Source organism: Pristiophorus japonicus, chromosome 7, assembly GCF_044704955.1.
Source record: "Pristiophorus japonicus isolate sPriJap1 chromosome 7, sPriJap1.hap1, whole genome shotgun sequence".
Lineage (NCBI taxonomy): Eukaryota > Metazoa > Chordata > Chondrichthyes > Pristiophoridae > Pristiophorus > Pristiophorus japonicus.
Window position 1 is genome coordinate 217,261,520 of NC_091983.1, and position 25,185 is coordinate 217,286,704.

Sequence of the window (25,185 nt, forward strand, 5' to 3'; positions counted from 1 at the left end):
ATATGTCAGTCCAGTCATCCCAGGAATCAGTCTGGTGAACCTTCGCTGCACTCCCTCAATAGCAAGAACGTCCTTCCTCAGATTAGGAGACCAAAACTGAACACAATATTCCAGGTGGGGCCTCACCAAGGCCCTGTACAACTGCAGTAAGACTTCCCTGCTCCTATACTCAAATCCCCTTGCTATGAAGGCCAACATACCATTTGCCTTCTTCACTGCCTGCTGTACCTGCATGCCAATCTTCAATGACTGATGAATCATGACACCCAGGTCTCGCTGCACCTCCCCTTTTCCTAATCTGCCACCATTCAGATAATATTCTGCCTTCGTGTTTTTGCCCCCAAAGTGGATAACCTCACATTTATCCACATTATACTGCATCTGCCATGTATTTGCCCACTCGCCTAACCTGTCCAAATCATCTTGCAGCCTCTTAGCGTCCTCCTCACAGCTCACACCACCACCCAGTTTAGTGTCATCTGCAAACTTGGAGATATTACACTCAATTCCATCATCCAAATCATTAATATATATTGTCCCAGAACCGAGCCCTGCGGCACTCCACTAGTCACTGCCTGCCATTCTGAAAAGGACCCGTTTATCCCGACTCTCTGCTTCTTGTCTGCCAACCAGTTCTCTATCCATGTCAGTACATTACCCCCAATACCATGTGCTTTAATTTTGCACACCAATCTCTTGTGTGGGACCTTGTCAAAAGCCTTTTGAAAGTCCAAATACACCACATCCACTGGTTCTCCCTTGTCCACTCTACTAGTTACATCCTCAAAAAATTCCAGAAGATTTGTCAAGCATGATTTCCCCTTCATAAATCCATGCTGACTTGGACCAATCCTATCACTGCTTTCCAAATGTACTGCTATTTCATCTTTAATAATTGATTCCAACATTTTCCCCACTACTGATGTCAGGCTAATGGGTCTATAATTACCCGTTTTCTCTCTCCCTCCTTTTTTAAAAAGTGGTGTTACATTAGCAACTCTCCAGTCCATAGGAACTAATCCAGAGTAGATAGACTGTTGGAAAATTATCACCAATGCATCCACTATTTCTAGGGCCATTTCCTTAAGTACTCTGGGATGTAGACTATCAGGCCCCGGGGATTTATCGGCCTTCAATCCCGTCAATTTCCCTAACACAATTTCCCGCCTAATAAGGATATCCTTCAGTTCCTCCTTCTCACTAGACCTTCGGACCCCTAGTATTTCTGGAAGGTTATTTGTGTCTTTCTTTGTGAAGACAGAACCAAAGTATTTGTTCAATTGGTCTGCCATTTCTTTGTTCCCCATCATAAATTCAGCCGAATCCGACTGCAAGGGACCTAAGTTTGTCTTCACTAATCTTTTTCTCTTCACATATCTATAGAAGCTCTATAGAACTGTAACCGAACCAGTGCAGTTTATGCCCAATTTCATGATTACGCCCAAAGTGGAAATTCTACCCCAAGATGTTGAATGTTTGACGAGCGCGTAGACACCGAAAAGTCCACCCTGAAAATCCCACTGAATTGAGTGCCATTGGACCTGTCACTGGCACTAGCTGAGCGTGAGAGCCTCCACCTCAGGTGAAAGATCAGGGTCGGCTGATTGCAATCTGATCTCCGAACTCAAAGCAAGTCACCTGTTTTGGAGATTTGCAATCTTAAATATTGCAGTGTTGAGGGAACACCACCACCTCCAAGTTCCCCTCTAAGTCACACAGCATCCTGACTGGGAATATATATTGCTGTTCCTTCATCGTCACTGGGTCAAAATCCTGGAACTCTATAACATCACCACACGGACTGCAGTGGTTCAAGAATAAGGCTCGCCACCACCTTCTGAACCATGGATGGGCAATAAGCACTGGCCTTACCAGCGACGCACACATCCCAAATAATAGAGAGAAGAAAGTACATTGTAGGGTAAATGATTTTCATCAGACAGTTGAACACACCTCCTTGCCACGCAATGCAGTTGCCAACCTGATCAACAACGAACATTAGCAGGAAGCCCATGACAAGGGAGACACCAATGATGAAGTGGGGGGGTGCAAGCTGCTTTGTGCCAGCCTGTTTTCCGTCAGACACCTCGGGTTCCGTGAGAACTTGACTCTGTGATATATTCCTTTGGTAATCTGTAATTTCAGACAAAATGTTATTTCAAAACGAATGTGGCAAAATACTTTTATCGTTTCTTCCACCCGCCCACCCCGTTCCCCCCACTTTGTGTAGCCCCTTCTTGATTGGTCAGGATCAAAGCCTCGCTCGCAGGCCTCTGCTTTAAACAGTAGGACAAGGAACAGGTATTTAAATATCTAACCTGGAGGGGATGACCAGTAATATTCAAATATCTCAATCTGTAGGGAGGAGTTGAAATACTTAAATACGGCCAAGTTACCGACTGTGTGGCACAGTGAGTGGAGGATATGTCCTGAAGTGTAACCAGGCCGATTGGGGATTAACCGGGTCGTATCTGAACCAGGGTTAATTACTGTATTTCGCCATTCAACACAATGCCAGCACAGTTTCACCAGGGATTGGGGAGGTGGAGGGGGAAATTAGGTGGTACAGTGGTCTTTAACCGCTGGGATCTGACGGGAAGCAAGCTTCCGCTGTCTGCAGCCAAAAGATGATACAAGTCTGGGGGAATCTGCGTACAGATCCTCAGTGGGGGGTCTGAGCCCTACATCAGCAAATTGCCACCAATTCAGCACCAACTGGAAAAGTGACTTTGATACAGGCCATGGGATGGAACAGAGTCACCCTGGAGCAGTCGGTAGCTGAGGGCGAGGTTGGTGGTGATGGTGCTATAGGGGGCAGTGTAGAGGGAGTTTTACACTGTATCTACTGTGCCGTACCAGACCTCGTAGTGCCCAATGCGGACACGGCATAAGGTAGAATAAGTGCTCCATTCCCCAGCATCAACATCCCTCACCTTGATAAGTACAAAAAACTGCTTCTAGAATTCGCTCAGTGTGTATTGCAGTGGTAATAGCTCACAGGGGAAGGGAAAAGGCAAAATATTCAGAAAAGGTGGGTTAAAAAAATGTAATAGGGTTAAAATTCAGTGTCGGTGGGGCGTAAAACGGGCCGAGCCGATCGGACACCCGTCAGGCACACCGGCTGCTTTCCATTTCCGTTGCCCTTCAATGAAAAGGAGACCAGGGCGGGGGGGGGGGAGGGGGGGGCGATAACGTAGGGAATTCAGCCCCTTGAGTCTGTTCCGCCACGTAGGTTTAATAACAGGCGGCTGATGTGGGGAGCGATGTAATGAAGGATTTCTGGCCTGTTTCTCTGCCCAAAATGTTGAACCACTAGAATCTGACAGCACGGCAGGAGACCACTGGGCCTATCGCGCAGTGCCCGCTCCCGAAAGGAGCGATCCCATTGGTCCGATTACCCGGCCCTTTTAAACTTATCTTCTTCCAAGTATTTCTTACATTTCCTTTGGAAAGCTGCTCTGGATTCTGCTCCCACAAGTCCCAGTGGGGCATTCCATGTCCCAACAACCATCCTTGGAATGTAAATGTCTCCCAACCTCTCCCTTTGCTCCTTTGGTGATGACCACTGGAAACAGTTTTCCCTATTTCATCACCTATAACCAAGGCCTCTCTTCATAAAGCTCAAGATCCCACAGCCATGTATCATTACAGCTTTATCAATTTGTTGAGCCATTTGAACAGGTCAGTATATGTGACCCCCCGCCCCCCCGCTCCCCCCGCCTCTCTGCTCCTTCTCAGGTGTACCCATTCCATGTATGTGCCCGCTCTTACTCTTCGTCCTTTATGCAGACGCAGGCTAATCGGTGAGTGGGTGTAAGTGGGCACACACCTGCCGTGAGGTCTCCCAGCAACAGCTCCATTCCCTCAGGGATAATGATGGCCAGAGCCGTCCCACACAGCAATCCTGCTCCCAGCACGGTCACAAACTTCAGCTTCTCCTGCAGGAGTTAAAGAGAGAGAGCAGGATAAGACAACATTATCTGTCCTTCGGATGGGACGGTAAACCAAGGTCCTATCTGCCCCCTCAGCTGGAGGTAAAACAACCTATGGCCCTCAATCAACATAACAGAAACAGATTATCTGGTCATTATCACACTGCTGTTTGTGGGAGCTTGCTGTGCGCAAGTTGGCTGCCGCGTTTCCCACATTACAACAGTGACTACTCTTCATTGGCTGTAAAGCATTTTGAGATGTCCAATGGTCGCGAAAGGCGCTATATAAATGCAAGTCTGTCTTTCTTTCTTTCTCTTGGCCCAATATACACTGAATGCTCTATAATACATTATAGGCTAGCTAATCTCCTGTGGAGTTGCTCATGGTGAGTCTGAGGATACAGTGGTTTATAACAATCCACAAGTGTGATGGAAAATTGTTACAGGAAGTAAGTGTTACACTTACAGAAAGGGTGTGCTATAGAGAAGCTTTTTAACATGTTAATGTTTAGGTGTCAGCTGTGGCTCAGTGGGTTGCACTCTCAGCTTCTGAGTCAGAAGATTGTGGGTTCAAGTCCCACCCCAGGGGCACATAATCTGGGCTGACATTCCAGTGCAGTAATGGGGGAGTGCCGCACTGTTCGGGGTGTTGGCTTTCAGATAAGATGTTAAACTGAATGTGCCTCTCCTTGCTGCTGATTGTAAAAAAAAAAGTCTCAAGAATGCTGGTGTAGCTCTCCTTCAGTGAGTCCCCAGGCTGCGATGAGGGATAAGGGCCAAGAATTCTGGTGTGTGGGATCAGAATAACAGCCTGGCTGCTGTTTATTGGCTGGACAACATTCCCACTCCAGGCATGTACAAGTTGAATCCAATTTCAGAGTCTGGGGGAATGTGGCAAAGTTTGTTTGATAATGCACCTTTGAAGTGCCTTGGGAGGTTTTACTGCGTTGAAGGGGCTACATAAATGCAAGCTGTTGTTGAGTTGGGTCCATATCCTGAAAGCATTGAGGCCAAATTAATCAAAATAGGGTGTGGGTAGCGGACATCCTGTTTGGAATGCTAAACGAGGAATGAATGGGTTGGCACTTGACCATGGATTGGAGTGGGAGCTCCTCTGCTATTCACAACACACAGAGCTAGCCAGAGACCCAAACACCAGACAGAGAATCAGCCCCAGTCTGAAGACAAAACTGACCAAACTGGGTAAATCAGCGATTCCCACTCACACTACACTGGCCTCAGGCGATTTCAAAGTGAAATTCTGCACCTCTCCATTCTAAGTAGTTACACGGCCATTAGCTACAACAATAGAATCATGGAGCACTTTTGTACAACTACATTCATCTTCTGAGATTAAGGTCAGTGTGGCTCAAACCAATATTTTACTGGTACATAATAATCAGTAATGTAACCATTAACTAGACAAACAATGGCTGTTCAGCTAGTCATTGTTCCAATTAGGCAGGGCTAGTCTCTAATTTCACTCCACTGACTAAACAGTGACACTGTACAGGATATAGTGAATGACCCTTAGCCTGCTGAATAAACCGTGACTGTACAGTTATACAGTGAGTAACCTTTCCCCTGCTGAATAAACCATGACTGTACAGTTACAGTGAGTAACCCTTCCCCTGCTGAATAAACCGTGACTGTCTCTGTACAGTTACATAGTAACCCTTACCCTGCTGAATAAACCATGACTGTACAGTTATACAGTGAGTAACCCTTCCCCTGCTGAATAAACCATGACTGTACAGCTATACAGTGAGTAACCTTTCCCCTGCTGAATAAACCATGACTGTACAGTTATACAGTGAGTAACCTTTCCCCTGCTGAATAAACCGTGACTGTACAGTTATACAGTGAGTAACCCTTCCCCTGCTGAATAAACCGTGACTGTACAGTTATACAGTGAGTAACCCTTCCCCTGCTGAATAAACCAAGAGGTGGGTGGGGTGGCTTGACCCATCCACCTCCACGGAGGTGTGTGGGGGGGCCTGACCCATCCACCTCCATGGCACGAACCTGGTATTGCAGTACTTCCAGGAACGGTGCAGTGGCTCTAGGCCTTTTGGCTAAGAGCATTGGCGCAGAGTGATCCTTGGCGTGTGCAAGGTGACCTCTGGCGTTTGTGATTTGACAAAGAATTGGAACGATTGGCTACGAATTTCAAAAAAAAACAAAAAACCATGACTGTACAGCTATACAGTGAGTAACCTTTCCCCTGCTGAATAAACCGTGACTGTACAGTTATACAGTGAGTAACCCTTCCCCTGCTGAATAAACCATGACTGTACAGTTATACAGTGAGTAACCCTTCCCCTGCTGAATAAACCGTGACTGTACAGTTATACAGTGAGTAACCCTTCCCCTGCTGAATAAACTGTGACTGTACAGTTATACAGTGAGTAACCCTTCCCCTGCTGAATAAACTGTGACTGTACAGTTATACAGTGAGTAACCCTTCCCCTGCTGAATAAACCGTGACTGTACAGTTATACAGTGAGTAACCTTTCCCCTGCTGAATAAACCGTGACTGTACAGTTATACAGTGAGTAACCTTTCCCCTGCTGAATAAACTGTGACTGTACAGTTATACAGTGAGTAACCCTTCCCCTGCTGAATAAACCGTGACTGTACAGTTATACAGTGAGTAACCCTTCCCCTGCTGAATAAACCGTGACTGTACAGTTATACAGTGAGTAACCCTTCCCCTGCTGAATAAACCGTGACTGTCTCTGTACAGTTACATAGTAACCCTTACCCTGCTGAATAAACCGAGACACTGTACAGTTACAGTGAGTAACCCTTACCCTGCTGAATAAACTGAGACACTGTACAGTTACAGTGAGTAACCCTTACCCTGCTGAATAAACCGGGACACTGTACAGTTACAGTGAGCAACCCTTACCCTGCTGACTAAACCGAGACTCTGTACAGTTACACAGTGAGTAATCCTTACCCTCCATGTTGCATACCACTTGGAAGAAGCACTGAGAGTAGCAAGGGAACAGAATGTGCTCTGAGTGGGGACTTTCAATATCCATCACCAAGAGTGGCTCTTTAGGTAATGCATTTGGGAAAGGTCTAACAAGGCAAGGGAATACACATTAAATGGTACGCCACTGAAAAGTGTACGGAACAAAGGGATCTTGGCGTGCAGGTCCACAGATCCCTGAAGTTAGCAGGCCAGGTAGATAAGGTGGTTAAGAAGGCATATGGCATACTTACCTTTATCAGCTTAGGCTCAGAATATAAGAGCAAGGAGGTTATGCTTGAACTGTATAAAACACTAGTTAGGCCACAGCTGGAGTACTGTGTGCAGTTCTGGTCACCACATTACAGGAAAGATGTGATTGCACTGGAAAGGCTGCAGAGGAGATTTGCAAGAATGTTGCCTGGACTGGAGAATTTTGACTATGAGGAAAGATTGGAGATGCTAGGAGCTAGGAGCTAAATTAAAAAGTAGGACCTCAAAAGTAGTAATCTCGGGATTGCTACCAGTGCCACGTGCTAGTCAGAGTAGGAATCGCAGGATAGCGCAGATGAATACGTGGCTTGAGCAGTGGTGCAGCAGGGAGGGATTCAAATTCCTGGGGCATTGGAACCGGTTCTGGGAGAGGTGGGACCAGTACAAACCGGACGGTCTACACTTGGGCAGGACCAGAACCAATGTCCTAGGGGGAGTGTTTGCTAGTGCTGTTGGGGAGGAGTTAAACTAATATGGCAGGGGGATGGGAACCAATGCAGGGAGACAGAGGGAAACAAAAAGGAGACAAAAGCAAAGGAGATGAGGAAAAGTGGAGGGCAGAGAAACCCAAGGCAAAGAACAAAAAGGGCCACTGTACAGCAAAATTCTAAAAGGACAAATGGTGTTAAAAAAACAAGTCTGAAGGCTTTGTGTCTTAATGCAAGGAGTATCCGTAATAAGGTGGATGAATTAACTGTGCAAATAGATGTTAACAAATATGATGTGATTGGGATTACAGAGACGTGGCTCCAGGATGATCAGGGCTGGGAACTCAACATCCAGGGGTATTCAACATTCAGGAAGGGTAGAATAAAAGGAAAAGGAGGTGGGGTAGCATTGCTGGTTAAAGAGGAGATTAATGCAATAGTTAGGAAGGACATTAGCTTGGATGATGTGGAATCTATATGGGTAGAGCTGCAGAACACCAAAGGGCAAAAAACGTTAGTGGGAGTTGTGTACAGACTTCCAAACAGTAGTAGTGATATTGGGGAAGGCATCAAACAGGAAATTAGGGGTGCATGCAATAAAGGTGCAGCAGTTATAATGGGTGACTTTAATATGCACATCGATTGGGCTAACCAAACTGGAAGCAATACGGTGGAGGAGGATTTCCTGGAGTGCATAAGGGATGGTTTTCTAGACCAATATGTCGAGGAACCAACTAGGGAGGAGGCCATCTTAGACTGGATGTTGTGTAATGAGAGAGGATTAACTAGCAATCTCATTGTGCGAGGCCCCTTGGGGAAGAGTGACCATAATATGGTGGACTTCTGCATTAGGATGGAGAATGAAACAGTTAATTCAGAGACCATGGTCCAGAACTTAAAGAAGGGTAACTTTGAAGGTATGAGGCGTGAATTGGCTAGGATAGATTGGTGAATGATACTTAAGGGGTTGACTGTGGATGGGCAATGGCAGACATTTAGATGTTCATTAATGTTCCCTGCAAGCTTCTTCTCGTACTCCATTTTCCCTGCCCTAATCAAACCCTTTGTCCTCCTCCAGACATGGATGAACTACAACAATTGTACATTCCTGTCTGGCGTAAAAATAAAAAAGGGAAGGTGGCTCAACCGTGGCTATCAAGGGAAATCAGGGATAGTATTAAAGCCAAGGAAGTGGCATACAAATTGGCCAGAAATAGCAGCGAACCCGGGGACTGGGAGAAATTTAGAACTCAGCAGAGGAGGACAAAGGGTTTGATTAGGGCAGGGAAAATGGAGTACGAGAAGAAGCTTGCAGGGAACATTAAGACGGATTGCAAAAGTTTCTATAGATATGTAAAGAGAAAAAGGTTAGTAAAGACAAACGTAGGTCCCCTGCAGTCAGAATCAGGGGAAGTCATAACAGGGAACAAAGAAATAGCAGACCAATTGAACAAGTACTTTGGTTCGGTATTCACTAAGGAGGACACAAACAACCTTCCGGATATAAAAGAGGTCAGAGGGTCTAGTAAGGAGGAGGAACTGAGGGAAATCCTTATTAGTCGGGAAATTGTGTTGGGGAAATTGATGGGATTGAAGACCGATAAATCCCCAGGGCCTGATGGACTGCATCCCAGAGTACTTAAGGAGGTGACCTTGGAAATAGTCATTGACAGTCATTTTCCAACATTCCATTGACTCTGGATCAGTTCCTATGGAGTGGAGGGTAGCCAATGTAACCCCACTTTTTAAAAAAGGAGGGAGAGAGATAACAGGGAATTATAGACCGGTCAGCCTGACATCAGTAGTGGGTAAAATGATGGAATCAATTATTAAGGATGTCATAGCAGTGCATTTGGAAAGAGGTGACATGATAGGTCCAAGTCAGCATGGATTTGTGAAAGGGAAATCATGCTTGACAAATCTTCTGGAATTTTTTGAGGATGTTTCCAGTAGAGTGGACAAGGGAGAACCAGTTGATGTGGTATATTTGGACTTTCAGAAGGCTTTTGACAAGGTCCCACACAAGAGATTAATGTGCAAAGTTAAAGCACATGGGATTGGGGGTGGTGTGCTCACATGGATTGAGAACTGGTTGTCAGACAGGAAGCAAAGAGTAGGAGTAAATGGGTACTTTTCAGAATGGCAGGCAGTGACTAGTGGGGTACCGCAAGGTTCAGTGCTGGGGCCCCAGCTGTTTACACTGTACATTAATGATTTAGACGAGGGGATTAAATGTAGTATCTCCAAATTTGCGGATGACACTAAGTTGGGTGGCAGTGTGAGCTGCGAGGAGGATGCTATGAGGCTGCAGAGCGACTTGGATAGGTTAGGTGAGTGGGCAAATGTATGGCAGATGAAGTATAATGTGGATAAATGTGAGGTTATCCACTTTGGTGGTAAAAACAGAGAGACAGACTATTATCTGAATGGTGACAGATTAGGAAAAGGGGAGGTGCAACGAGACCTGGGTGTCATGGTACATCAGTCATTGAAGGTTGGCATGCAGGTACAGCAGGCGGTTAAGAAAGCAAATGGCATGTTGGCCTTCATAGCGAGGGGATTTGAGTACAGGGGCAGGGAGGTGTTGCTACAGTTGTACAGGGCCTTGGTGAGGCCACACCTGGAGTATTGTGTACAGTTTTGGTCTCCTAACCTGAGGAAGGACATTCTTGCTATTGAGGGTGTGCAGCGAAGGTTCACCAGGCTGATTCTCGGGATGGCGGGACTGACCTATCAAGAAAGACTGGATCAACTGGGCTTGTATTCACTGGAGTTCAGAAGAATGAGAGGGGACCTCATAGAAACGTTTAAAATTTTGATGGGTTTAGACAAGTTAGATGCAGGAAGAATGTTCCCAATGTTGGGGAAGTCCAGAACCAGGGGTCACAGTCTAAGGATAAGGGGTAAGCCATTTAGGACCGAGATGAGGAGAAACTTCTTCACCCAGAGAGTGGTGAACCTGTGGAATTCTCTACCACAGAAAGCTGTTGAGGCCAATTCACTAAATATATTCAAAAAGGAGTTAGATGAAGTCCTTACTACTAGGGGGATCAAGGGGTATGGCGAGAAAGCAGGAATGGGGTACTGAAGTTGCATGTTCAGCCATGAATTCATTGAATGGCGGTGCAGGCTAGAAGGGCCGAATGGCCTACTCCTGCACCTATTTTCTATGTTTCTATGCTGGATCTGTTTTCTTTGGAACAGAGGAGGTTGAGGGGAGACCTGATTGAGGTGTATAAAATTATGATGAGCCTGGTAAGAGTGGATAGGAAGGACCTGTTTCCCTTGGCAGAGGGGTCAACAACCAGAGGGCATAGATTTAAATTAATTGGGGGGAGGTTTAGAGGAGATATGAGGGGAAATATCTTCACCCAGAGGGTGGTGGGGGTCTGGAACTCACTGCCTGAAAGGGTGGTAGAGGCAGAAACCCTCACCACATTTAAAAAATACTTGGATGTGCACTTTAAATGCCGTAACCTACAGGGCTACGGACCTGGATCTGGAAAGTGTGATTAGGCCGGTGGTGAGAGAACCATGGTGAGGGAAAAACCTACTTGACCTGGTCCTCACCAATCTACCTGTTGCAGATGCATCTGTCCATGTCAATATTGGTAGCAGTGACCACCGCACAGTCCTTGTGGGCACGAAGTCCCGTCTTCACACTGAGGACACCCTCCATAGTGTTGTGTGGCACTACCACCGTGCTAAATGGGATAGATTCAGAACAGAGCTAGCAGCTCAAAACTGGGCATCCATGAGGCGCTGTGAGCCATCAGCAGCAGCAGAATTGTATTCCACCACAATCTGTAACCTCATGGCCCGGCATATCCCTCACTCTACCATTACCATTGTTGTAGAGAGTAGAAATATATATATAGACTTAGGCAATAGGCACCTGCTGGATATTTAAAACTCACATAAGCTTAAATGGACACACACATAAAATGGCTGCCCAGGCATTATGGGAAATCAGGTAGTCAAACTGTGAACTGTTGAACGTTCACTGACTGAGCAATAACCCTGTGAGGCCCACTGTAGAAATGCCTGGGAAGACAGAGATAAGAAGGAAACCATCTCCTGTGAACAAGGCCATAAACCAATTAATTCCCCAGGAAGAAAGATAAGAGGGAAACCATTTGCTGTAAACAAGGCTATATACCAATTATTTCTCCCAGATGAAAGAACTAGGGAGAGAACCTATAAAGCCATCGATCAGCCCAAGCTGACAATAACCGAACATATGGTTCCCTGGATACTAGGAGAATTCTATTGGGTTAAAAGAACCTATATGTAATCTATAATCGTTGTGATTGGCTTGTGTCCAGCCGTGATGGGCTGTGTAACTGTAGTAAACTGTTTTGTAACTGTTGTGAAACATATAAAGGTACATGTAACTCTTTGTTCTGTGAAGAGAAACCTGGATACGGTCCTGAGTTTTTCTTTCCCGCTGAGCGTAATAAAAGCTGCATCAGCATTGGAACCGACCCTGAGTGTTGAGTGATTCTTCTAAGAAAACACTAACGCTAACAATGGCGTAGTCGACGGGATTTCCCGGAGTCGCTGGACGCCCTTGGAAAAAACCCGGGTGAGTATAAAAAACAATTTTAAGTATAAAGGATGCGGAAGGTGGAAGCTGGTTGATCGACATGAGGAGACGGTCTAATATCTCAAACGCCTAGCCTGAGCCTGAATTAAGAGGACTTTTGTCCCACGTGACGGCCAGGAACCAAGTAGGCGTAGGGAACACACTTAGACCGTGGGATCGTGATACCGAGAGACATCTTCCGGACCCAGTAGTGTAATTTGAAATACCCCGGGATAGAACCAAGCGGTGTACAGCGGCTAACGGAATCCAAACCTGTGAACAGGGTCGGACCAACGGGCTGAGCGGTGGTAGGTAGTCGTTAAGGATACGTAGAGCACTACGGGAATTGCTTAAACGCGTTTTTAAGAATTGTATAAGTTTGTGTAACAGCAGAACTTGTGACCTGACAGTAGCCAAGAGACAGTTTACTACAAGTCGCGCTAGAAAGAAAGCGGACCTCTGAGAGTAGATTCCTAACGGTACTAGTCCTACCCAGGAATGGCCATGAAAACAAATAAACTCGAGTGGAGACCAGAAGGGTCGCTTACCCGCCACCTGGCGGAAAAACAAAAGAAGCTAATTGAAAAAATGATTAAAGCAGGGTGGAATCCTCAGGAATTAGTTATGTGAGGAATTATTTAGATAAAACTACGAATTCCCTGAAAGGTCATGGATCCAAAAATAGAGCCGGCCAAAACAAGAAGAGAGACTGTTGTAAATCGTTGAGTGAGAAGTGTCTGTGTGATTTTTGACTGCAGAATGAATTTATTTATGTTTTCATGTTCCGAAAGCCTGGTTGGAAGAGGAATGCAAGTGTCTGTTTATTTTAGAAACAGAGTGAAAGTCTTTTTTTTAACCCTTTGTAATGTTGTCCTGTATGTGGGAAGTTTTAAGAAATTTAAGTTCGAAACGCAGGTGTGGATTTATTCGGATGATAAGTTACGGAGCTAGGAAAATAAACAAATAAAGAATAGGTTTGTTGAGCAAAATATTTATTTGACATGCTCACTTACTTGCCGAAAGAAAACATGCAATGATTGATTGGGTTGAAAGACATAAATTTAGTCTCGGAATGAGATAAAGAATGCTTTAAAAAAAAAAAGAGCTTCTAAAAAAAAAGTTTTAAATAAAGATTGAAATTACAACGTTTGAATTGGGATTTTGAGATATTCAGAGAAGGCACAGGAAATACTGAGGTGGATTTAAAAAAAAAAAGAGAAAGATTAAATTAAATCTGATCAGGTCAAACTCCTGGGCAAGTGGCGAGCTATCTGCGAAGGTGTAAAAGGAACTTTTGGAAAATGTTAAAAAACAGCAAGCTTTAGTAACGACTTTGAAACTGGAGCATTTTGAGATAACGAAAGGCAGCACTCAAAAGCTGGACTCCATTCCAGTTATGGAGAAAAAGAAAAAGATAAAGACGCCACTTTGAAAGTAAACAAATGATTTTAAATTAACAACTTTATGGAGTTACGAACCCTCCGTGTAAAATACAAAACCTAATTTGAAGAAAGAAAAAAAAAAGATGTAACAGACTAAATGGAAAAAGACATAACTTACTAAATACTAGTTGATGTTTGCTGTGAAAAAGATATTGGTTTAATTAGAAGAGAAAAAAAATTGGAATAAGTAAAAAAACACTCTACATGGATTCGAATTTTCAATTATGAAAAAGTTTCAATGCAGTTTGAAAAGATTTCCAAAATGTCCCGAACAGTCTAAACAAGCAGGAGGGTTTTGAAGATAACGAGGAGAAAGAGAGAAATAAAAAAAAAACAGAATTGAATTTCAGTAAACAAAATTGCTATTGTATGTGTGGTCTTGTTTTAAAACAATTTAAAAAAAAATTCTTTGGCAAGTACTTGAATTAGAAGTTAAGAAAACATTGGAGTTTACTCTAATGATTTATGCTGTTTAACGGATTCCTAATTTCGAAGCCAGTTTTGAAGGCACAAAGACTTTTTTTTTTTCAGATGATTACGTGAAGTCATGTAATGACATCAGGTCTTCTTACAAACCTGGAAAGGAGTTAACCCTTTCCATTGACAGCCGTTTTATACTGAACATTATTAATTTGGATTTCTTAATAGGAAAAAAAAAAGACTCACCTAACAGAGGAAACAAAAATAAAAACAGAACTAGCTTATGTAATAATACTTGCCTGATACAATAAAGAAATAGATATTCAATAAAACAAATTGAAGAGTTAAAAGCTAAGATAAACAGGCTGGAAGAGATAACAGGACTAGACGGATAGTGCAGTGCGCAGCCATAGCACCATCACCTCTGGCAATAGAGCCAATGTACCCCACGGTGGGTAGGTGTAGTCCACAAACCCAACCTAATGGTAAAGCAGACAGCGATGTTTGGAGGAATAGCTTTGGCCTTGGTCATAGGAGTTTGGGTAATATTTAAGTGAGTAAAGACACGGGCGCACGCCCTACAGATTCAGCTCGAAATGGTTCGATTATAACCTTGTGCTTCTGATTTTGCAGGGTGACAGGGACTCTCGTAGAGCAAAAAACTTAACCCCTGGTGACGACCAGGCCGTCTGTTTAAAATTACAGATAATACTTACCGGAATGGGAATACGAACGGCGCTACTCGTAATATGGATAGCCCTGCGACATGCACGTACCCTGGGCAACACCGACGGACAGCAGAGCACGCTGGAAATAAACAACTATATGAACTATGGAGTCTTGTTTAATTTAACGGACGGAATGTGCATCCCAGCAGCCAAGGACTGGAGCAAGGACAGGACTTATTTTAATGCATGGTTACAAGTGAATCCTAATAAGAATCCTAATAAGAATAAGAGTATGTGTACAGTGCTCCACGGGTATAAGGAGCAGATGCATTAAACGGAGGGACGTCAAAGGGCCTGATGAATGTACTTTCGGCATAATTTGCGCGCCTCCGGGACAATCCCAGCAATCAGTCATCCGCAAGAAGGGAGTGGGGCTGTGTGGGTATTACGAGGAGGCGGGGGCGGCTGCAATATCATTGTATGTATGTTTCTCACCCCCTCCGACACCGCGCCCCATAAGAATCACTACATTGCCCGAGGAACTGCCTTGCCCCATAACTACGAAGGGACCAGAGAATGGGATTGTAATGTACAGCGAGGGGGAACTGTTGTATGATAATGTTAGACATGAAATTGTGCCTGTTCTGATCAATATTTCAGGCATCCAGATGCTGGAATACGGTACAGAACAGTCAAGGAAGATGTACAATGTATTAAGTAAAGTTGTAATGCAGCAGGCTGCCGATGCAATGGGTGCCAGTAGGTTCCAGGGACAGGGGTTAGCCCCAGGATGAAGAGGGAAATAGTTAATGATGTTGCTACCGTTTTCAATACAGAGACCTCCGTAGTGAACTCGATAGACATACAAGGATTAAATGAGAGGGTGGAACAGCTTAGAGGGGTGATGAAGGGGTTATTGGAGAGGGTGGAGCAAAACCAGGAAGACCAGGCCAACCTAGGAAAGGAGGGTGCCAAAATCCAGTTGGATGGCATCTCAGTCCTGGAAGCTCACGCTAAAACCATCAATCACCTCATTGATAGAGAACAAGAAGATACAATAAAGCAAAGACAGGGGCAACTCTGTCATGCTTATGGTCTGTGGATGGTGGGACAGATCCGCCACAACCTCGACCAGATCCAACTCGGGGAAGTACCCGATTGGATAGACAGTTCACATTTAGCTCAGTTGGCGAACCAAAGGGGGACACTGGATAATTGTACTCTGAAGGGACTGACCCGAGTATACCCCGCAATTCCAGATTGCCAGATGGGTAGGACTACCGGGATAGGGATAGTCATGTTGATCCCTATAGCAACGCCGGACTCAGGGCCGTTCCTCTTATACCAACTAGAGAATATCGGAGTAATACGGGAAAATGTCTCCATACGCTACTACCTAACCACCACCTCTGCCGTTCGTCGAAACAACATACTTACTGGGATTTCCCTAGCAGATTGCAAGCAAAGGGGGGAAATCACAGTATGCCCTCACCCGGTGGGCCGAGGGGAACTAGACGAGTGCGGGTTTAACCGAACCAACGGGTGTGTACTAGAAATAGTGCCCGCACACATGCACTTCGCGAGGGCAGGCTACGGAGGGAGGGGAAGATACTGCGTCTCTACCACAGAGCGTTCATACCAGTATAATGACCTACAGTGCCCTATACCGCAGCCAAACTTTTGCTTTACACCACTACGACCTGTCGCGATCGGGCAAGCACATATCACCCAGGTTAGGCGCCGGAAGTCCGAAGTTATTGAAGTAGCTGATCAGCTCCATGATCATTTGCAGGATTATGACGAGCCAGAGCAGGTCCCTATCCCACATCTAACCGAGGTATTACGGGAGTTAAAGCTCAGAGTGGGGCAATCCGTAAAACTCTATCACCAGCTACAAACTAAAATCAAAGAACTGGAAGAAGATACCGAGGTAGACTTACAAAGTCAGAGTTGATGGAGAAAAGTCTGGGACTGGGGAATAAATGTGAACATCCACCCATGGATCCGAATTATTTCACACACACTGGTCGGAATACAATTAATCTTAGCAATAACATGGGGCGTGATGGCCTGCCAGGTATGCAGGCGCCACAAACGGCGGAAACGGACCAATCACCGTTCCCTGGATATTAAACAAGCCTGTTTGATAAGGGGACGGGAGGAGCTAGCCTTTGTTAATTTGATCTAAGCAACCGGGACTCCTGAAACCGCGTGACTGGCCAGCACGTTGAGGCAAGGAATACCGGGCCGTGCACAAATATCAGATAAAGGCAGTACGGTCGGTTAAAAGGGGACTAGGACTAGTCCCTTTACCGAAAGGGGGAATTGTTGTAGAGAGTAGAAATATATATATAGACTTAGGCAATAGGCACCTGCTGGATATTTAAAACTCACATAAGCTTAAATGGACACACACATAAAATGGCTGCCCAGGCATTATGGGAAATCAGGTAGTCAAACTGTGAACTGTTGAACGTTCACTGACTGAGCAATAACCCTGTGAGGCCCACTGTAGGAATGCCTGGGAAGACAGAGATAAGAAGGAAACCATCTCCTGTGAACAAGGCCATAAACCAATTAATTCCCCAGGAAGAAAGATAAGAGGGAAACCATTTGCTGTAAACAAGGCTATATACCAATTATTTCTCCCAGATGAAAGAACTAGGGAGAGAACCTATAAAGCCATCGATCAGCCCAAGCTGACAATAACCGAACATATGGTTCCCTGGATACTAGGAGAATTCTATTGGGTTAAAAGAACCTATATGTAATCTATAATCGTTGTGATTGGCTTGTGTCCAGCCGTGATGGGCTGTGTAACTGTAGTAAACTGTTTTGTAACTGTTGTGAAACATATAAAGGTACATGTAACTCTTTGTTCTGTGAAGAGAAACCTGGATACGGTCCTGAGTTTTTCTTTCCCGCTGAGCGTAATAAAAGCTGCATCAGCATTGGAACCGACCCTGAGTGTTGAGTGATTCTTCTAAGAAAACACTAACGCTAACACCATCAAACCAGGGGACTAACCCTGGTTCAGTGAGGAGTTGTAAAAAATCGTGGATTGGAAGAAATAACGAGACAAAAAGCCTCTTCAGACTGGTGTTAGAATCACTGGATAGATGCTTAGAATTTTCCTCCATTTTTGTTGGTCTGATAATGGAATGAATTAGTTAGTTTTGCATAGCTAAAGCTCCTTGAACAGTGTGAACATCATCATCATCATAGGCAGTCCCTTGGAATCGAGGAAGACTTGCTTCCACTCCCAAAGTGAGTTCTTTGATGGCTGAACAGTCCAATACGAGATCCACAGACCCTATTACAGGTGGGACAGACATTCGTCGAGGGATGGGGTGGGTGAGGCTGCTTTGCCGCGCGCTCCTTCCGCTGCCTGCGCTTGACCTCTTCATGCTCTTTGCGTTAAAACTAGAAGAGCTCAACGCCCTCCCGGATGCACTTTCTCCACCTTGGGCGGTCTGCGGCCAGGGTCTCCCAGGTGTCAGTGGTGATGTCGCACTTTACCAGGGAGGCTTTGAGGGTGTCCTTATAATGTTTCCACTGTCCTCCTTTGCCTCATTTACCATGAAGGAGCTCCACATAAAGCATTTGCTCAGGAAGTCTCGTATCTGGAATGCAAATTATGTGACCTGCCCAGCGAAGCTGATTGAGTGTGGTCAGTGCTTCAATACTGGGGATGTTGGCCTGGTCGAGGACACTGATGTTGGGGTGCCTGTCCTCCCAGGGGATTTGCAGGATCTTGCGGGGACATTGTTGGTGATATATCTCCAGCGACTTGAGGTGCCTTCTATACATTGTCCATGCCTCAGATCCATACAGGAGGGCGGGTATTACTACAGCCCTGTAGACTATGAGTTTGGTGGTAGATTTGAGAGCCTGGTATTCGAACACTCTTTTCCTCAGGTGGCCGAAGGCTGCACTGGCGCACTGAAGGCGATGTTGAATCTCTGCATCAATGTCTGCCTTTGTCGATAAGAGGCTCCCGAGATATGGGAAATGGTCCACGTTGTCCAGGGCCGCGCTGTGGTTCTTGATGATTGGAGGGCAGTGCTGTGCGGCGGTGACAGGCTGGTGGAGGACCTTTGTCTTACGGATGTTAAGCGTAAGACCCATGCTTTCATATGCCTCAGTAAATACATCAACTATATCCTGGAGTTCAGCCTCTGAATGTGCACAGACGCAGGCGTCGTCCATGTACTGCAGCTCAACGACAGAGGTTGGGGTGATCTTGGACCTGGCCTGGAGGCGGCGTAGGTTAAACAGCTTCCCACTGGTTCTGTAGTTTAGTTCTCTCCAGCGGGGAGCTTGTTGACTGTGAGGTGGGGCATGGTGGCGAGGAAGATTGAGAAGAGGGTTGGGGCGATGATGCAGCCCTGTTTGACCCCAGTCCGGACATGAATTGGGTCTGCAATGGATCCATTGATAAGGATCGCGGCCTGCATGTCATCGTGAAGCAGGCGAAGGATGTTGACAAACTTTTGGGGGCATCTGAAAAGGAGGAGGACGCTCCATAGACCCTCGCGGTTGACAGTATCAAAGGCATTTGTAAGATCGAAAAAGGCCATGTATAAGGGCTGGCGCCATTCCCTCCATTTTTCCTGCAGCTGTCATGCTGCAAAGATCATGTCTGTTGTGCCCTGTGGGGAACGAAATCCGCACTAGCGTGAACATAAATAACGTAACAGGCAGCTACGAACATCTGAGGGCCAAGAATGGCCTGTCTGACAACAAACTTGGGAGGATGAGGACAGCAGAGATAGAAGGAAATCTGATGGATGAGCCTTCCGAAAGTATAACCAGGAAAGATATGTGAAGGGGAAGGTTTTTCATGAGAGTTGGGACGAAGAACTCGACCTATCATTGGACTGCCTGGTGTGGAAAAAGCCCTTACAGGTCCGATAGCCCTGTCTATATTCTACACCAGGCCCAGCCATAAAAAGAGACTAAAAGAACCAAAGGCGATGCAAGAAAAACCTTTTTTACGCAGCGAGTGGTTGGGATCTGGAATGCACTGCCTGAAAGGGTGCTGGAGGGAGACTGAATCTTGTCTTTCAAAAGGGAGTTGGATAAATATCGGAAGGAAAATTATTTGCAGGGCTACGGGGAAAGGGTGGGGGAGTGGGACGAGCTGAGAGTCTGTATGGGCTCAACGAGCCGAATGGCCTTCCGTGCTGTAACCATTCTAAAGACCTAGAGGGCTTTTCAGGGCAGACAGTGCAGAGAAGAGCTATTCGTGACACCAGCAGTCTGTCCGATCAGGACCAAAACCAGCTACTTGCCATGGTCGTATGCCTATGCTGGACAACGTGGACCACTTCCCATACCTCGGGAGTATCTTATCAACAAGAGCAGATCTCGACGACGAGATCCAACACTGCCTCCAGTGCAGCCTTCGACCGCCTGAGGAAAAGAGTGTTTGAAGACCAGGCCCTCAAAACTGCCACCAGGCTCATGGTCTACAGGGCTGTAGTAATACCCGCCCTCCTGTATGGCTCAGAGACATGGACCATGTACAGTAGACACCTCAAGTTGCTGGAGAAATACCACCAACGATGTTTCCGCAAGATCCTACAAATCCCCTGGGAGGACAGACGCACCAACATTAGCGTCCTCGTCCAGGCTAACATCCCCAGCATTGAAGCACTGACCACACTTGATCAGCTCCGCTGGGCAGGCCACATAGTCCGCATGCCAGACACGAGACTCCCAAAGCAAGCGCTCTACTCGGAACTCCTTCATAGCAAACGAGCCAAAGATGGGCAGCCGAAATGTTACAAGGACACCCTCAAAGCTTCCCTGATAAAGTGCAACATTCCCACTGACACCTGGGAGTCCCTGGCCAAAGACCACCCTAAGTGGAGGAAGGGCATTCGGGAGGGCGCTGAGCACCTCGAGTCCCATCGCTAAGAGCATGCAGAAATCAAGTGCAGGCAGCGGAAGGAGTGTACGGCAAACCAGTCCCATCCACCCCTTCCCTCAATGACTATCTGTCCCACCTGTGACAGAGTCTGTGGTTCTTGTATTGGACTGCTCAGCCACCAAAGAACTCATTTTAAGGGTGGAGGCAAGTCTTCCTCGATTCCGAGGGACTGCCTATGATGATGATGTCTATCCTGATTGTGTGTTGTGTTTAACTATATTTGAACTACTGCTCCTTAATAAAATGCCTTATGACTCCCAAGACCCTTTTGGGAGTGTAGAAGAGCATGCCAGGAGCAGCACCAGGCATACCTAAAAATGAGGTGCCAATCTGGGGAAGCTGCAACACAGGACTACATGCATGCTAAACAACAGAAACAGCACGCTATAGACAGAGCTAAGTGATCCCACAATCAGATCAAAGCTCTGCAGTCCTGCCACATCCAGTCGTGAATGGTGGTGGACCATTAAACAACTAACGGGGGGAGAAGGCTCCATGAATATGCCTATCTTCAATGATGGCGGAGCCCAGCAGGTGAGGGCAAAAGACAAGGCTGAAGCGTTTTCAACCATCTTCAGCCAGAAGTGCTGAGTGGATGATCCATACCGGCTTCCTCCTGAGGTCCTCACCATCAGGGAAGCCAGTCTTAAGCCAATTCGATTCACTCCATGTGATGTGAAGAAATGGCTGAGCGCATGGGATACAGCAAAGGCTATGGACCCTGACATCCCAGCTATTGTGCTGAAGACTTGTGATCCAGAACTAGCCGTGCCTCTAGCCAAGCTGTTCCAGTACAACACTGGCATCTACCCGACAATGTGAAAAACTGCCCAGGTATGTCCTGTCCTTAAAAAGCAGAACAAATCCAATCTGGCCAATTACCGCTCCATCAATCTACTCTCAATCATCAGCAAAATGATGGAAGGTATTGTTGACAGTGCTGTCATGCGGCACTTACTCACCAATAACCTGCTCACCGATGCTCTGGGTTTCGCCAGGACCACTCGGCTCCAGACCTCATTACAGCCTTGGTCCAAACATGGACAAAAGAGCTGAATTCCAGAGGTGAGGTGAGAGTGACTGGCATTGAAATCAAGGCAGCATTTGACCAAGTGTGCCAACAAGGAACCACGTTAAACTGGTCAATGGGAATCAAGGGGAAACTCTCCAGTGGTTGGAGTCATACCTAGCACAAAGGAATATGGTTGTGGTTGTTGGAGGTCAATCATCACAGCCCCAGGACATCGCTGCAGGAGTTCCTCAGGGCAATGTTCTAGGCTAATAACTACACAGTGTTCAGTGTCATTTGCAACTCCTCAGATAATGGACCAGTCCTTGCCCACATGCAGCAAGAGCTGGGCAACATTCAGGCTTGGGTTGATAAGTGGCAAGTAACATTCGCGCCTCACAAGTGCCAGGCAATGGCTATCTCCAACAAGCGAGAATCTAACCACCGCCCCTTGACGTTCAACGGCATTGCCATCGCTGAATCCCCCACCATCAACATCCTGGGGGTCACCATTAACCAGAAACCTAACTGGACCAGCCACATAAATACCGTGGCTACAAGAGCAGGTCAGAGGCTGCGTATCCTGTGGCGAGTGTCTCATCTCCTGACTCCCCAAAGCCTTTCCACAATCTCCAAGGCACAAGTCAGGAGTGTGATGCAATACTCTTCACTTGCCTGGATGAGTGCAGCTCCAACAACACTTGAGAAGCTCGACACCATCCAGGAACAAAGCAGCTCACTTGATTGGCACCCCATCCACCACCTTCAACATTCACTCCCTCCACCACCAGCGCACCGTGGCTGCAGTGTGTACCATCTACAAGATGCACTGCAGCAACTCGCCAAGGCTTCTTCGACAACACCTCCCAAACCCACGACCTCTACCACCTAGAAGGACAAGGGCAACAGGTGTTTGGGAACACCATCACCTCCAAGTTCCTCTCCAAGTCACACACCATCCTGACTTGGAAATATATCGCCATTCCTTCATCGTCACTGGGTCACAATCCTGGAACTCCCTCCCAACAGCACTGTGGGAGCACCTTCACCACATTGACTGCAGCGGTTCAAGAAGGCAGCTCACCACCACCTTCTCAAGGGCAATTAGGGATGGGCAATAATGCCAGCCTTGCCGGCGACACCCACATCCCAGGAACGAACAGAAGAATGAACAGTGACTCTGTACTGTTACACAGTGAGTAACCCTTACCGTGCTGAATAAAATGTACCTAGTGCGTAATTGAGACCTGCAGGCCAGGATGCTCCCCAGTCAGCTGATGGTGGTTGGGATCGTACAACTGGCTGCAGCACCCTTGGTTAGGGAGTGGAAACATCAGCCTAGGATCCAGCTTCATGAAGAAAGTGTGCATGTGTGAACATTGGCGGAAGATAAACAGCTTCAGTTACCGTATCCTCTCCCCGCCGTCAACCAATTCACTGTCACAACAGCAACAATACCTTGTATTTATATAGTGCCTTTAATGTAGTGAAACATCATAAAGAATGTCAACTTGGGACAAGTACTTCATAAGAACATAAGAAATAGGAGCAGGAGTAGGCCAAATGGCCCCTCGAGCATGGTTAATCATTGACCTCAACTCCACTTCCTCGCCCAATCTCCAGATCCCTTGATTCCCCATATCTATCTCATCCTTGAATATACTCAGGGACTCAGCATCCACAGCCCTCTGGGGCAGAGAATTCACAACCCTCCGAGTGAAGAATTTCTTCTCCCTCTCAGTCTTAAATGGCCTACCCCTTATCCTGAGACTACATCCTGGTTCTAGACACTCCAGCCAGGGCGAATCAACCTCTCACTATCTACCTTGTCAATCCCCTTTAGAATTGTGTATGTTTCAATGAGATCACCTCTCATTCTTCTAAACTCCAGAGTATAGGCCCAATCTACACAACCTCTCCTCATAAGACAGCCCTCTCATCCCACGAATCGATCCAGTGAACCTCCGTTGCACCGCCTCCGAGGCAAGTAGAGCAATGCAAGTACCCTAGGAATGAGTGAACAGATTCAGGAAAGGAGGGCAGGCAGGAAAATAGGTGAGGGAGAATAGAAAGCAGCCCCTTTTCTTGTTCCCAAGAGGAGATGGTTTGTCTGGCTGTAGTGCCTGATTGCCACACAGTATGGTGTATTGGGTACAATGCTGGTCAGTGTTACTGTGAGACAGACATCCAGACATTGGAGAGGGGCACATTACAGAGAGCTAGGCTTCACTTGCTGGGTTATGAGTAGAGGCTGCAGATGTTGGGAGAAGAGAAGTCTCAAGGGATGATGTTATTGGTATTTAAGATCTTAAAGGACATCAGCAAGATAAATGTTAGCACTGTTTAACAATGACATAATCTGTAAGGAGTCTTAACCTTAGATGAGGGAGGGTGAAAACGGTTTAGCTTTATCTTCTTTCCACAGAGGGTGGGGAATATTTGGAAACGAACTGCCAAGGGAGACAAGGGTTCTGATTGTACCAGCGACTCCGAGAGAGTTTAAGTATCTGGAGAAATAAAATTGATAAGAGAGGTGTGCAAGGTATTGTGGGATATGACATTTCCTGGGCACTGGGACTGGCCAGAGGGTCCTCGTGGTCTGAACATTCCCGATTCTCCTTCGTACAGTCAATCCATGGCCTCACAGGAAGAAAACAGACACAGTTCCTAGCTGTGAGCCAAGGACACCAGCAGCAATGTGTTCTGATCCCGCAAACACTCAAACCCCTATATTGCTGCCTTCAGTATTGCAGACTATAGAATCATTAGTTAATATTACAAAGGAGCAAAGGAATTGCTAGAGGAAAAAGACCAAGGTCCGTGTAGTTCACCGTCCACTCTCCTGGTGCAATGATACAACAGTACAGTCGTTGGCTAATCATGGCAATCAATCGCTATCTGTGGGGTGCTGGTTTAAGTTGCAAGGTCAGCTAGGGTTTAGCGCCAGGCAATCTCGAACATCCACCTGAAGGGGCAGCCTCGGTTTCATGTCTGTCTGAAGCAGAGCAAGTATATCTCCCTCAGACCAGCATGGCTGCTTGCATTGTATGTGCCCGCATACAGAACTCAGAAAAGCTGATCAGCAGCGTCAAAATGATTTTGATTTTCAGATTGACTGGACATTCATCGCATTGCTGCTCCTGGGTGCTTGCAATGCACAAAGTGGCTGCCACTCTTGCCTGCAACATAACAGTCGCATTAAAATGATTCATTGCGTGCAAAGCATTGAGAGACACTTGAGAGATGCGGCAAGGTGTAATAGAAATATAAATCCTTTCTTTAATTCACACGATGGGTTAACACCAATGGGCACAAACCTTTGGCACATCACTCGCACAGCGACACTGTATTTGTTTGGCCAGGAATCCAGTTAATTAATAAACAGAGTTGCCTCTCTCCCCTCTCTTTAGAACCAGGGATGTGGCCCTCATCCAGACATAAATCTCAAAGGAGCTTTTGTGTTGTCAATGAGGTCAAATGTACAGCTTCTCACAGCCGATGCCAAGGAATTGGGTC

General features: G+C 46.2%; 1 protein-coding gene across 3 annotated transcripts in view; it reads right to left on the reverse strand.

The window, feature by feature from the left end:
- The window catches only part of LOC139267454 (zinc transporter ZIP9), a 111,102-nt gene that overhangs the window by 62,866 nt on the left and 23,051 nt on the right, over positions 1 to 25,185 (reverse strand). For all 3 annotated transcript variants that reach the window (XM_070885801.1, XM_070885799.1, XM_070885800.1), the window contains exons 2-3: positions 3,830 to 3,938; positions 1,954 to 2,133 (exon numbers count right to left, since the gene is read on the reverse strand). In XM_070885801.1, coding sequence (XP_070741902.1) covers positions 1,954 to 2,133; positions 3,830 to 3,938 — 289 coding nt within the window. The remainder of the gene's footprint in view (positions 1 to 1,953; positions 2,134 to 3,829; positions 3,939 to 25,185) is intronic.